The 13226-nt window shown below is 42.0% G+C and overlaps 1 protein-coding gene across 1 annotated transcript in view; it reads left to right on the top strand.

The window, feature by feature from the left end:
• The first annotated feature begins 265 nt into the window (after nt 1-265).
• Nucleotides 266-13226, top strand: part of plxnb1a (plexin b1a) — a 99876-nt gene continuing 86915 nt past the window's right edge. Inside the window, exon 1 of the mRNA XM_060937946.1 lies at nt 266-287. Coding sequence (XP_060793929.1) covers nt 277-287 — 11 coding nt within the window. The 5' untranslated portion in view covers nt 266-276. The remainder of the gene's footprint in view (nt 288-13226) is intronic.

Raw genomic sequence — 13226 nt, 5'->3', positions numbered from 1 at the left:
CCCCATAGCCTTTTACGTCGACACCAGGATTCAAACTGATGTTATGAATCCGTTCCTTTCCTAGATAGTGCACTAGACCACTCAGCCTATTGCATCACAACCTGAGGTTATGTAACGTGGTGCTTACATAGTCAGTACGCCGTGGCACCACATCACGACTGTAATCGCTACCTGAGGCTGGCACGCCAACTACATTCTTAAACACACTAGAACTCGGTTAAACGTACACATACAGACAGGTGCCTCTACAGGCTTCAGCCAAAGGCTGAGCCAAAAATGCTGTTTTGGTAAGTTCTGTACTTCCTAAAACTTTTGTAGTATCTCTGTACTTTGTGGTATTTCTATGTTTTTTTTTTTCTTTTGTCCAGTTGTAGTCAGTGAGTTGCTGAATGAAAAAAGTGGCATCTTTGTTCATGGGATCTTTGATATCATGGTGTTATTCACTGGAATTGTGTTTCGATCAACGAATCTTGTGGGCATAATGTTCCTTTAGGCAAGGATAATTAAAAATATTACATTTCTCCTTTGGTTTATCATAATTTACTCAGCCACATAAATAGTCAAATGTTACTGACACTGGGAATATATTTTCTGAGGTCTTGCATATCCATAGGGACCAAGATTATGTATTTTGACCTGAACTATTTTTGATTAATTTTGGCTATGTCTGTCTCGGCGAGCCACATCTCTCAGCACCCTAGGATTTAAGAGGTAATTCCTGAAGACAAGTTTGTGTCTAATCTCAGGGAGAATCGTACAACTATCAACCGTCCTAATTTTATTTTGGAAATTTTATGCTGAACTCAAGCTGGATTGTGTGGATCGTGGCTCTTTACTGCCGACCTGATATTTTCCAGGAGCCGTGACAACACTTCTGTATCGATGAATATTTATTTGACGGTTCTTCTGACTTAACTAACACATGCTTTAAAAAGGTAAACGTATGAGGTTAAGCTCACTCTGAAGTCTCTGCTTCACATGCTCAGTGGTGCATGGTAGTGATTTCCAGGCGTACGGTGCAGGTTGGTAGTTGGTATTGGGAGGAGTGACTCTGTTAGCACAGTGGTACAGGGGTGTAGTGGAATGCTCGTCATATTGGCGGTGATCTAAATAGTCTTTCCAAAACGGAGCATGCCTCCATAGAGTCGCTCTGCTTTCTGGATCAGGGTATGTCGTCAAGACAACCAGAAGCCACAAAGAGCCTTCTCAGTGCCATTCAGAGGCAGGAGAGAGAGGGGCTTTTGTGCAAGGCCGTGGTGCTGTGGGTGGGTGTTAATGTATGCATTTTTATTTGTAGACGAGATGAATAAGCATGTGAGCTTATCTTTGTTTCATAGCGTGTTTTGTGTCTCTGAGTCTCACAAAGATTTATCTTGTGGAGAGCTGTGCTACCGACATGAAGAAAATGAATTAATGAGACGATCAAGAGTCAGATTTATGAACACACTTATTGACATGAATAGTCCATAACTCATTTTGCGGAAAGTAACTTCAAAAGCATGCTGTTGTCGTTTCCTTCTAAAAGAAACTAAAAAGGAGGGACTGCAAATTATTAAGTCATGCTCGCATTGGATACGTACCAAGGTGTTTATTTCTGATCACCCCAATGCATTACATAAGTAAAGGCCCGGTCCCACAGCACCGATAACTATACCCATAACTACAACTATGACTAAACATATCCCTGACTTTAGTTCCAGTCTGGAGCAGACACACCACAACTATAATCCCGACTATAATAGCGGTTGGCCCTGTCACTCAGGTAAATAAATGCATGCAACTTGGGAATAGTCATGGAAGTTTTTTCCATGTAGTAGGACATTATTCCGGGCCATACTGTACAGCTTGGACTTCAAAACAACCCATGTACATACTCCGGTGGATGATAAAATACGGATAGGTCACGGATTATGGAACTATAATAATAAAAAAGGATACAAAATACAGAGTGGTTACAGATTTTAATACAGATGTATCACAGATGCTCATAATTTACGGATTGGTCACGGACGTTTCAGTGTATTACGGAGTGGTTACGGATTTCATACGGATGATGCATCACGGATAAAAAATTAAGAAGCCTAAAAAAATTTAATGTTTGGACTGCCAAAGTTCATAATTCAAATATCTTACCTGCATTTATGTTTACTTTATTAATTTATTATTGATATTTCATGGAAAATCACATGTCTGTGTATAAAAAAATCCATGCTTTGTATTATATTTTTTTAAATTTTCCATGAATCCATATTGCCCTGTGATGACCTGGCGACTTGTCCAGGGTGTACCCCGCCTTTCGCCCGTAGTCAGCTGGGATAGGCTTCAGCTTGCCTGCGACCCTGTAGAACAGGATAAAGCGGCTAGAGATAATGAGATGAGATGAGATGAATCCATATTCCGTGACTTCATGATGCAACAAGGATGTACAAAGATGCCCAGGGAAAATAGGATGTGCTCAGACAACGTCGCATGTAAACAATTATCTGATTGGTCAGATGTTTTATCGGATCAGGTTCAGGCCTGGAAAAATCGCTCCAGAAGCAATCTCAACAATACGGGTAAACCCAGGCCTGGGCTACAGGTATCGTTATCGGTCTGGTGTGAGCACCAACCACATAAACTGCAGGGGACCAATTTGTTTATAGTTATCATTATAGTTATAGTTATCAGTATTGTGGGAGCGGGCCTTAAAAAAGTCTGGAGCTTGTAACGTTTTTGTGGGTCTCGGGGGATCCCAGTCACGTTGCACACCAAGTGGTATGTTGTGTAAAAGACAGCATGATTATAGGGCATTAGAGCAGGTGTGAGCAGCTATCCATCTTGACTGTCCACTCATGACTGGAACACCTGGGACAGATTTTAGTAACAAGTCTAAGCAGGACCGAAGTCGTTATAAGGGTTTGTAGCACATCTTGAAGGCGCCACTCGCCAGACAATAACAGACAGCAATCAAAAATAGTCCGAATTCTGCAGTTTCATATCGGGACTAATGCTGTGTCTCAATCTGGATACTTCCATTAGGACATTTCATGTAGTACACTGTGAACACTATGCACTTATTTGTGTAGCACATGAATTTTGACAGGGAAGTGTTATGTCAAGCCAAACACAGCAAGTTATGTCATCTCATCTCATCTCATTATCTCTAGCCGCTTTATCCTGTTCTACAGGGTCGCAGGCAAGCTGGAGCCTATCCCAGCTGACTACGGGTGAAAGGCGGGGTACACCCTGGACAAGTCGCCAGGTCATCACAGGGCTGACACATAGACACAGACAACCATTCACACTCACATTCACACCTACGGTCAATTTAGAGTCACCAGTTAACCTAACCTGCATGTCTTTGGACTGTGGGGGAAACCGGAGCACCCGGAGGAAACCCACGCGGACATGGGGAGAACATGCAAACTCCACACAGAAAGACCCTCGCCGGCCACGGGGCTCGAACTCCGACCTTCTTGCTGTGAGGCGACAGCGCTAACCACTACACCACCGTGCTGCCCAGCAAGTTATGTACTTAATAGAAATGACAATCGCAGCATTCGACCACGACTGTCACATCACCCGCTAAAATATCTCACCTTACCTCTTAAAAATGAATGTGTTTTTAATTTTCTTCACTTGTTTTATGTGAAGTGGAAATTACATGGTCATTGGCATCGACAGTGTGCCCTCCTCCAACTGGCTGAAAATAGGTTGGTGGTCCCTTACCTTCTGCTACAGTGGTGTAGTGGTTTGCACTGTCGCCTCACTGCAAGAAGGTTCTGCGTTTGAGCCCAGTGGCCCATGAGGGCCTTTCTGCGTGGAGTTTGCATGTTCTCCCCGTGTCTGCGTGGGCTTCCTCCACAGTCCAAAGACATGCGGTTAGGTTAACACGGGGCAGCCGTGGCCTAAGATTGGGCTGAAGTGCCCTTGAGCAAGGCACCTAACCCCCAACTGCTCACTGGGCGCTGTAGCATAGCTGCCCACTGCTCTGGGTATGTGTGTGTGCTCATTGCTCACTTGTGTGTGTGTGTGTGTGTGTGTGTGTGTGTGTGTGTGTGTGTGTGTGTGTGTGTGTGTGTGTGTGTTCACTGCTTCAGATGGGTTAAATGCAGAGGTTAAATTTCACCGTCTGCGCTTGAGTGTACCTGTGACAAATAAAGGCTTCTTGGCTTGGCTTCTCTTTTCGCTCTATGTAGCCAAGATTGAGGGTGAGAGAAGCCAAGCCAAGAAGCCTTTTGACTGTTATGAGTACACCATCCGGAGGACGATAAAAGATTTCTGATACTGCTCTCTATTAATAAGTAGCATTTAATTCACTTGCATTCCAGTATGCTTGCATGGTCACGTCCTTTACCCAATGGTCCAACCTGTTTTTAGATATATAACGCTTATGGTGTTCCCCAAAGCACACAGACACCACACCCCGGACGTCACGTCCACATATCGCTTCAGAGCTCTCAATGTACACAGCCGACCTGGGTACATTCTCAGGCGCAAGAGTAGAGGTGTTAATTTATATAATTAGTCATTTTTAATATACCATGGTACAGGGGCGTAGCCATCATTTTAGAAGTGAGGGGGACAAATTGTTCAGAGGTCTATTGAGTGATTTATCATCCTCTCGCATTCAATTGCACCTCTCCTTAGCAGCTAAAGAACCACATAACCACAAACAGCACAGCACCAGGGAACCGACTTTAGGTCTTTAAAATGATATACTATCAAAATCTAAATTCAAAATCGATAAATCTATAAAGTAAAACTTATAAATAGAATTAAGAATAGTAGTAGTGACACAGCTAGTTATATTCTCTTCTCACTGGTGACCCTGCATAATCATCCCTGTTGGCCTCTGGTCCACTGTCTCCTCTCTCACCCTGCTCTTTCTATTGTGGCAATAAAGATTAAAAAATATGTGGAAAGCAACATTTTGAAATAGAATTTGGAATACAGTAATAAAAATCAGCAAATTCATGTACTTTAAACTTTAAGTACCACAAAATAAATTAAATCTTTACAAAAATAACAGTCAAAGGAACACAAATGCATTTATATTCTTATTTTCTACCCAGAAGTGAGTAATCTTAGAGTAGCCAAAATAGTAACGTTACTCAAGTAAGAGTATTGTTACTTTAGAATAATATTACTCAAGTAAAAGTGAAACGTATTTTGCAACAAAACAACTCTTAAGAGTACAATTTATCCAAAAAGTTACTCAAGTAAATGTAACGGAGTAAATGTAGCTAGTTACTACCGCCTCTAAGTTAGCTAGCTAGCTTAACGAACTAAATTGACATCTATTTGTCATCTCATCTCATTATCTCTAGCCGCTTTATCCTGTTCTACAGGGTCGCAGGCAAGCTGGAGCCTATCCCAGCTGACTACGAGCGAAAGGCGGGGTGCACCCTGGACAAGTCGCCAGGTCATCACAGGGCTGACACATAGACACAGACAACCATTCACACTCACATTCACACCTACGGTCAATTTATGCCGCTTTTCCACTACAAACGCGGCTGAGTTGGGCTGAGCCGTGCCGTGCTGAGTTGGGCTGAGTCGAGCTGAGCGGGGCTGTTGGAGTTGCATTTCGACTACAACCGCGCTGAACCGTGCTGGCTGGAAGTGGGTGGACACATTGGGTGGAGTTAGCGAAAGTGGGTGGACGTCACGTGATGTCGTTAAGCAGCGCAAACAGTGACTTCAGTGAGCTTTTAAGCGGTAGTCTCACGACCCGGATAGTAAACAATAAACATGGAGTCGTTAGTGTTGCTGGTCTTGGTGCTGTGGCTTGTTGTCAGCGACAACGCCAACAGATACTGGCAAGAGCGTATAGATGAGGCGAGGCGCATAAGGCTTCAGAAGTTCTCGTAATTCGTAATTATTCTTCTTCCGGGTTTACGGTGTTTACAGATCCCAGCGTGCTCGCGGGGCGTGTGTGGGCATGTGAGGACACTCCTCCTCACCAATCAGTGCACAGGGGAGTGTCTGCTCACGCCCCCAGCCTCACTCGGCTCGCTTTGGCTCGCTTCAGCCCCACTTCAAAACGGTGCGAGTTTTAGGGGCTAAGCAGGGCTGAAGCGAGCCGAGTCGTGCTGTTCTTTGGTAGTCGAAACGCGAGCCGTGTCGGGCTGAAGTGAGCTGAAGCGAGCTGAAGTGAGCTGAAAAAGGGCCATTAGAGTCACCAGTTAACCTAACCTGCATGTCTTTGGACTGTGGGGGAAACCGGAGCACCCGGAGGAAACCCATGCAGACACGGGGAGAACATGCAAACTCCGCACAGAAAGGCCCTCGCCGGCCACGGGGCTCGAACCCGGACCTTCTTGCTGTGAGGCGACAGTGCTAACCACTACACCACCCTGCCGCCCAGACACAGCATGTGAGCAATAATGCATGAAAAAATGCATTTACTTGTCTCGCCGTAGTGCTGGCTAGTAAAAAGAATAAATGAAAAGCACTTTAGATCTGCATATTCTATTAGTTCTTATGACAAGTTTCCCCAATCTCTAAATGTCACTGTGGGATCTTGGTTTGTATTAAGGTCAGAGAAAGGTTTTGACTTGGTTATACCAAGTATACGTCAGTATGTACACTGTGCACCGATAGAGCTGCTACGTACACTTTTATGATACAGCAAAAAAAAAAACCAACAACAGAGATGTGTCTAGTCAACTCTGCAAAATATCCAAAACATTATTTGCAACCCGTAGTCAGCTGGGATAGGCTCCAGCTTGCCCGTGACCCTGTAGAACAGGATAAAGCGGCTACAGATAATGAGATGAGGTTTATTAAATATTCATTCAAGATTTTTTTTTTACCACAGATTGTTTTATTGAAGTTTTTTCTATTTTTTATATCGTTTTTAGTCATTGAATACTAACAGTTTTTGTTTATGTACAGGATAAAGGGTTTATGCCAAGTGCTTCAGACCATAGTGAAAAAATCTTGCCTGCATTCAACCAGCGCATAGCTGGAGTGTGTATCATCAAAAGAGTGAATTCCAGTATTCTGAGTTCACTCCCAAGGGTCATACCCAAAGTTTCAAGGTGTGTGGTCTGTTCTGCCACAGTGACTCATTCATCTGGGACTGTAGGTCTGTGCTTTCAAAGTTTCAACAATACACACAAGTTATCGTTGTATGCAAGATGGATTATAAAATTAGATGGCATCCTCAATACTGATGCTGCTACGGTATATAGCAACTCGAACAGTAGGCCATGTGTCTTATTTACGAACATCACCAATCGTGCCAAGAAGAATAAAAATATTTGAATTACCATCTGGGCAGCACGGTGGTGTAGTGGTTAGCACTGTCGCCTCACAGCAAGAAGGTTCTGGGTTCGAGCCCAGCGGCCAGCGAGGGCCTTTCTGTGTGGAGTTTGCATGTTCTCCCCGTGTCCACGTGGGTTTCCGCCAGGTGCTCCGGTTTCCCCCACAGTCTAAAGACATGCAGGTTAGGTTAATTGGTGGCTCTAAATTGACCGTAGGTGTGAATGGTTGTTTGTCTCTGTGTCGATAACCTGGCGACTCGTCCAGGGTGTACCCCACCTCTCGCCCATAGTCAGCTGGGATAGGATCCAGCTTGCCTGCGACCCTGTAGAACAGGATAAGCGGCTACAGATAATGGATGGCTGGAATTACCATCAGTTACGATATACCAATGTACAATACTGTCTATCAATGAAGATTTTAAGAAAAACAAGATTAGCAAACCCAAAGGATTAAAAGTGCTGGATTTAGAGTGTTGGAGCCACTTCCTGAACTCCCCAGATAAGATGAGAATGGGAAAGAGGATGAGTGTGACATCAGACGTAGTGTTTTTAGGATACCAGCATGGGGTCACAGTCACAAGCTAGCCTAGCTATCATTAATAAACTCCCCTTCTTGCAGCAGCCACAAAAGCCCTGTGTCTTGCAGCGAAATTGTCATTTATAAATTACCACTAGGACCGGAGTGATGGAATGGAAACTGTAGCTGTATAGTTGTTTAACCCTTTCATGAACATTGTCCGCACTTATGGACAGCCAATTTAAGGCTGTTTTTAGAAGAAATATAAATTGTAAATCACCTCCAAATCATTTAAAACCATCACAATAATTTATCAGAAATCATTATTCCGATTTGTGTTTCTCTCTTGACTATTTGTCATTCTTAATGTAGCCTGCCTCTTGTGTATCTTTACAAAGATTTGACACAAAAAACTAACTGAAAAATTTATATACATAAAATTATAAACTAATTTAAATATTAAAAACTAACTGGGAAAAAAATTATATATATAAAATATAAATTTTTCCCAGTTAGTTTTTAATTTTGTGTCAAATCTTTGTAAAGATATACGAGAGGCATGCTACATTAAGAATAACAAATAGTCAAGAGAGAAACACAAATCGGAATAATGATTCCTGATAAGGGCGGCGCGGTGGTGTAGTGGTTAGCGCTGTCACCTCACAGCAAGAAGGTCCAGGTTCGAGCCCCGTGGCCGGCGAGGGCCTTTCTGTGCGGAGTTTGCATGTTCTCCCCGTGTCCGCGTGGGTTTCCTCCGGGTGCTCCGGTTTCCCCCACAGTCCAAAGACATGCAGGTTAGGTTAACTGGTGACTCTAAATTGACCGTAGGTGTGAATGTGAGTGTGAATGGTTGTCTGTGTCTATGTGTCAGCCCTGTGATGACCTGGCGACTTGTCCAGGGTGTACCCCGCCTTTCGCCCGTAGTCAGCTGGCATAGGCTCCAGCTTGCCTGTGACCCTGTAGAAGGATAAAGCGGCTAGAGATAATGAGATGAGATATAAAATATAAATTTTTCCCAGTTAGTTTTTAATTTTGTGTCAAATCTTTGTAAAGATATACGAGAGGCATGCTACATTAAGAATAACAAATAGTCAAGAGAGAAACACAAATCGGAATAATGATTCCTGATAAGGGTGGCGCGGTGGTGTAGTGGTTAGCGCTGTCACCTCACAGCAAGAAGGTCCGGGTTTGAGCCCCGTGGCCGGTGAGGGCCTTTCTGTGCGGAGTTTGCATGTTCTCCCCGTGTCCGCGTGGGTTTCCTCCGGGTGCTCCGGTTTCCCCCACAGTCCAAAGACATGCAGGTTAGGTTAACTGGTGACTCTAAATTGACCGTAGGTGTGAATGTGAGTGTGAATGGTTGTCTGTGTCTATGTGTCAGCCCTGTGATGACCTGGCGACTTGTCCAGGGTGTACCCCGCCTTTCGCCCGTAGTCAGCTGGGATAGGCTCCAGCTTGCCTGCGACCCTGTAGAACAGGATAAAGCGGCTACAGATAATGAGATGAGATTGTTTTATTGAAGTTTTTTCTATTTTTTATATCGTTTTTAGTCATTGAATACTAACAGTTTTTGTTTATAAACATGTAGGGTTTGTTTGTTTTGGGTTTTTTTTGCTGTTTTTAATTTTTTTTCTCATGGTATTTCACACAGACAATCCATTTACTTTTTAATTCAAATTTTTATTTTTTTTTTAAATCATGTAACGTGTGATTCTGATCTTGAACACAAGCGCGTTTATTTTTGCACAGTATCAGCTAGAGCGAGGAGCAGTGTTAAGTAGAGAGCCGGGGAGCTGTGCTTTGGGCTGTAAATACACTCAAAATCTATGAGTGCTATTAGAGGCCAATATTGAACACTTAATTATGACAAAATTAATGACCGTATCATCTCTTTAAAGTCCACAAAAAGGTTTTCATCAGAAAAATTGCTTCTCTCGAGGACTGAATTTTGCGGCTAAAATTATGGATAAAATCTTGACATGTAATGATTTGAGCAACACTTAATCTGTGAGTGTAGCACATCAAAAGAACAAAAACATTTTTTTTTCATTAAATCGACAATTCAAAGTAGTGAATTAACAGATTGATAAAATCCGGCATGTGCTTTTGAGCTGACCTTGATTTTATATGCAGTGGCTTCATTATACAAATGCACCAGTAACTGTCGGAGCACGATATAGAAAAAAATAAAATTCAAAATAATAAGTGTGCTGGATCAAATATTATTTTATAATCTTTCAAATAATAAATTTTAAAATTTCAGCCAAACTCTGCAGTGATTAAAGTGATAATTACTACTCGGATTATTCTTGAAGCACCTGAAACACCATCTCATATCATTGTACTGTATCATTGGATTAGTATTGCTTAGTTTTCATTTTTAAATGATTTCATGTGTTTATCTTACATCATATTACATTCACAGGAAGGAAAAAAGTCTGCATTGTTCATTAATTTTTTTAATCCCTTATTTTTTGTGGGTTGAAAGATATGTGCTTGTGTTTAACCCCATCTACTCAAGAAAAATCAGGCAACCTTAAACTCTGAATGCACACACATTTACCGAAGTAAATATTGTTTTACCTTTAGGACATAAGTTGCTGACTTGACCCAGTTTGCAATAATCTATTGCAATAAAGTACAGTATATAAAACTAGATGCAGTTTTGCTCATGCTCAGGCACACAGACATGGGCTGAGCAGGAAAGAAGTCACTTTAATTTCTGTGTTTGGGGTAAAGCTGAGTAAGCAGCTAATGCTTCTGGTACTTAGCAGGGCTTTCCCCAGAAAAAAAAATACCAGAGCAGTGCTGCTGATGCGGAGCCCGGCCCAGAGGGCCCCGAAGGCTGCTAGGAGGGTTGGAGGGCATGCTCCACTGGAAAATTTTGAAATTAGAGACTTCAAATGGTGCATTCTGGTGGCATCTAGGGCTGATTTAGGAACAATTCAACATTATTAAATTTGCTGTTTTTTACCTTGTCAAATATGCAAGGGGCAAAATTTAAAGGGAAAAATTAACCCCTTCAATGCCCTTAGATGAGTCATGTACTGTACATCATGAAATCTTTTACCACTGTGCCTTATGACATATGCTACTCGTCATAAACACCTCCTTTTATGTACCTTACATGGCACATTACTTTTACTTCACAGTGATACATTACCACGAGTTGGCCTAGTGGTTAGCGTGTCCGCCTCTCACATGGGAGCTCATGAGTTCTATTCACTGGTGGGTCATACCAAAGACCATCATAAAAATGGTACCCAGTTACTTGATATGCATTATATTTTCAAGTACTAGTAATTCATGTTTATGGACAGGTTCTCATTGACGAGAGCCAGGGGCGCCGCCAGAAATTTTGGGCCCCATGAAAGATTAGAATTTTGGGCCCCCCAACTTTGCCCACCCTCGTCACAATTGCACTATTGTCATTATTTGACTTTTGATAGCCCATGGACCTTGAGTTTGTGACTTTGTTATTACATTTTATGTATTAACCTACCAGGGACTAGATGAAAACTGGTCAGTGACTAATTCTGGTGCATTTACAATCACAAATGAAAATTCAAGATTTTGCCACATGCCTTCTTGTGCTAGGACAACTGGTAGTGAAATGTGTGATGTGACTGCTGTCCGTTATTAGCAACACTTTAATCTAGCAAACTGTATATGGCGCTCGCTCATTAAAAACTTCAATCCTAAAGCATTTATGGGTTGTATTGCTGCTTACCTCCTTCTCCAAAGGGGGGTTCAGTGGTTTGGTAGGGCGGAGGTCCCCCTGAGGCTGAATCTGTGCATATTTAGGGCACCCCATTAGTTATGAAACTGGTTATTAGCACTAGTTATTAGCACCAGCATAATGTAATATTTCATCTTGTTAATCACACAAGTCAGTTCAGTTATTAAAATGGAAAAAATGTCACTGTACAAACTGTAAAAGTGTTATCTTGATAGGCTAATCCAACCATGTTCATACTGTTCATTTACCATTTGCTAATATTTTGAACACACATGTGAGCGATAGCTACCTTTCTTTGGGAAAAACTGAGTGACCAGTTGCCTGCCTCTCCGGTCCCTCTCAGCTTTCAGCTGCCTTTCTTTACGTTTTTGACAGCCACTCTTCATATTTAGCGATCATAGACTGTACGCACTCCACTGCTGGCTGGCTGCTGCACCGCGACACAGCAGCAAGTAGCGTTGCACTGATCAGCACACAGATTTAACGCATCGCGCTTCTACCAGAACTGGACCGTACCATTTCGCAAAAGGGGGAGGGTTAAATGACAATATGTTGAAGAACTCAAGAAATAGACAACCTTGTTCAATTAGCTCATTTTACCAGATGGAATATTGCATTGTTGTTATTTCAAAAGTCTTATTAAAATCATTAAAAGCATATTATCAGCCCCTTAAAGGCCCCATGGCAGTGCTGGGGCTCCTAGAATTGTTCTAACCTTTCCCCCCCGGCGGCGCCCATGACGAGACCTATTATCTTGTTGGGTTATTTAGATGTTTTTGAAGTTGTTTTTGATTACTAAAGTTATTTTTACTCTACAACAGTGTTTTTTATGATTTTTCTATACAAATATTAAAAATATAAAGTTCTGAACAAGTTAGAGAAAGATTATCAAAATATCCCAATTTTGACTTATTTTTGTCCTATATGCCCGGCACATTACAATTAATTATGGGTGGCAGCCAAGGGGTTAAATTTGAAATGAAAACACTTCGTAGCATGCCTCTTCATTTTCCAATTACAAGATGCCAGGAACAGAATCGAGGTCAAATCACGCAACAGCGCCATCTTGTGACCAGCGCCTAGAATGTGTTTTTATGTATGGTTGCGAATGGCAGTCAGTGCACGCAGCGAAACCCTTTATTTTCACTTCTGGGTTGAGTACCAGGATAGTCTAGACCTATATATTACAATATCTTCCTATTTCTATAGTTATTACTCATTTTCAGAGGGGAATAGGAGATATTTAGGTGTGGAAAGTACTCTGCATTGTTCAATTTATGGGTTGTTTTTTGTTTTTTTTTGGTGTGCAAGTAACAGCACGGCGCTGACGTCACACAGCACAGCAGTGCACCATGTATCCGCACTTTGAGGAAAGCCCTGCTTAGGTAAATCTGATGTCATTGCTACCACCTCGACCAGAACAAAATGTCAGAAAGAAGAAATCAGGAAATCTCCTAGTTGAATAAAACGAGACTTGTTTTTTAAGTTGGTGGTCAATTCACCACAGCTTATAGAATGTAAACCACATCTCTTAAGCAATGCACATCTTTCAGTCCTCTGCAAAAGTAGGAACTTGAGAGAATTGATAGACCTGGAAAAAAAATTAATCTTAACTAATATTTATTTGCTTGTCTTACAATGCAAAGTCATTATATTTGTGAACTCAAATCCAGTATTTGTCTGATAGTCAGATTAACCTGTACTCATATCTGGGACTGTT

The sequence above is a fragment of the Neoarius graeffei genome, chromosome 13 (assembly GCF_027579695.1).
Source record: "Neoarius graeffei isolate fNeoGra1 chromosome 13, fNeoGra1.pri, whole genome shotgun sequence".
Classification (NCBI taxonomy): domain Eukaryota; kingdom Metazoa; phylum Chordata; class Actinopteri; order Siluriformes; family Ariidae; genus Neoarius; species Neoarius graeffei.
The sequence above is the reverse complement of the archived record's forward strand: the minus strand, read 5'-3'. Positions and strand labels throughout refer to the sequence as shown.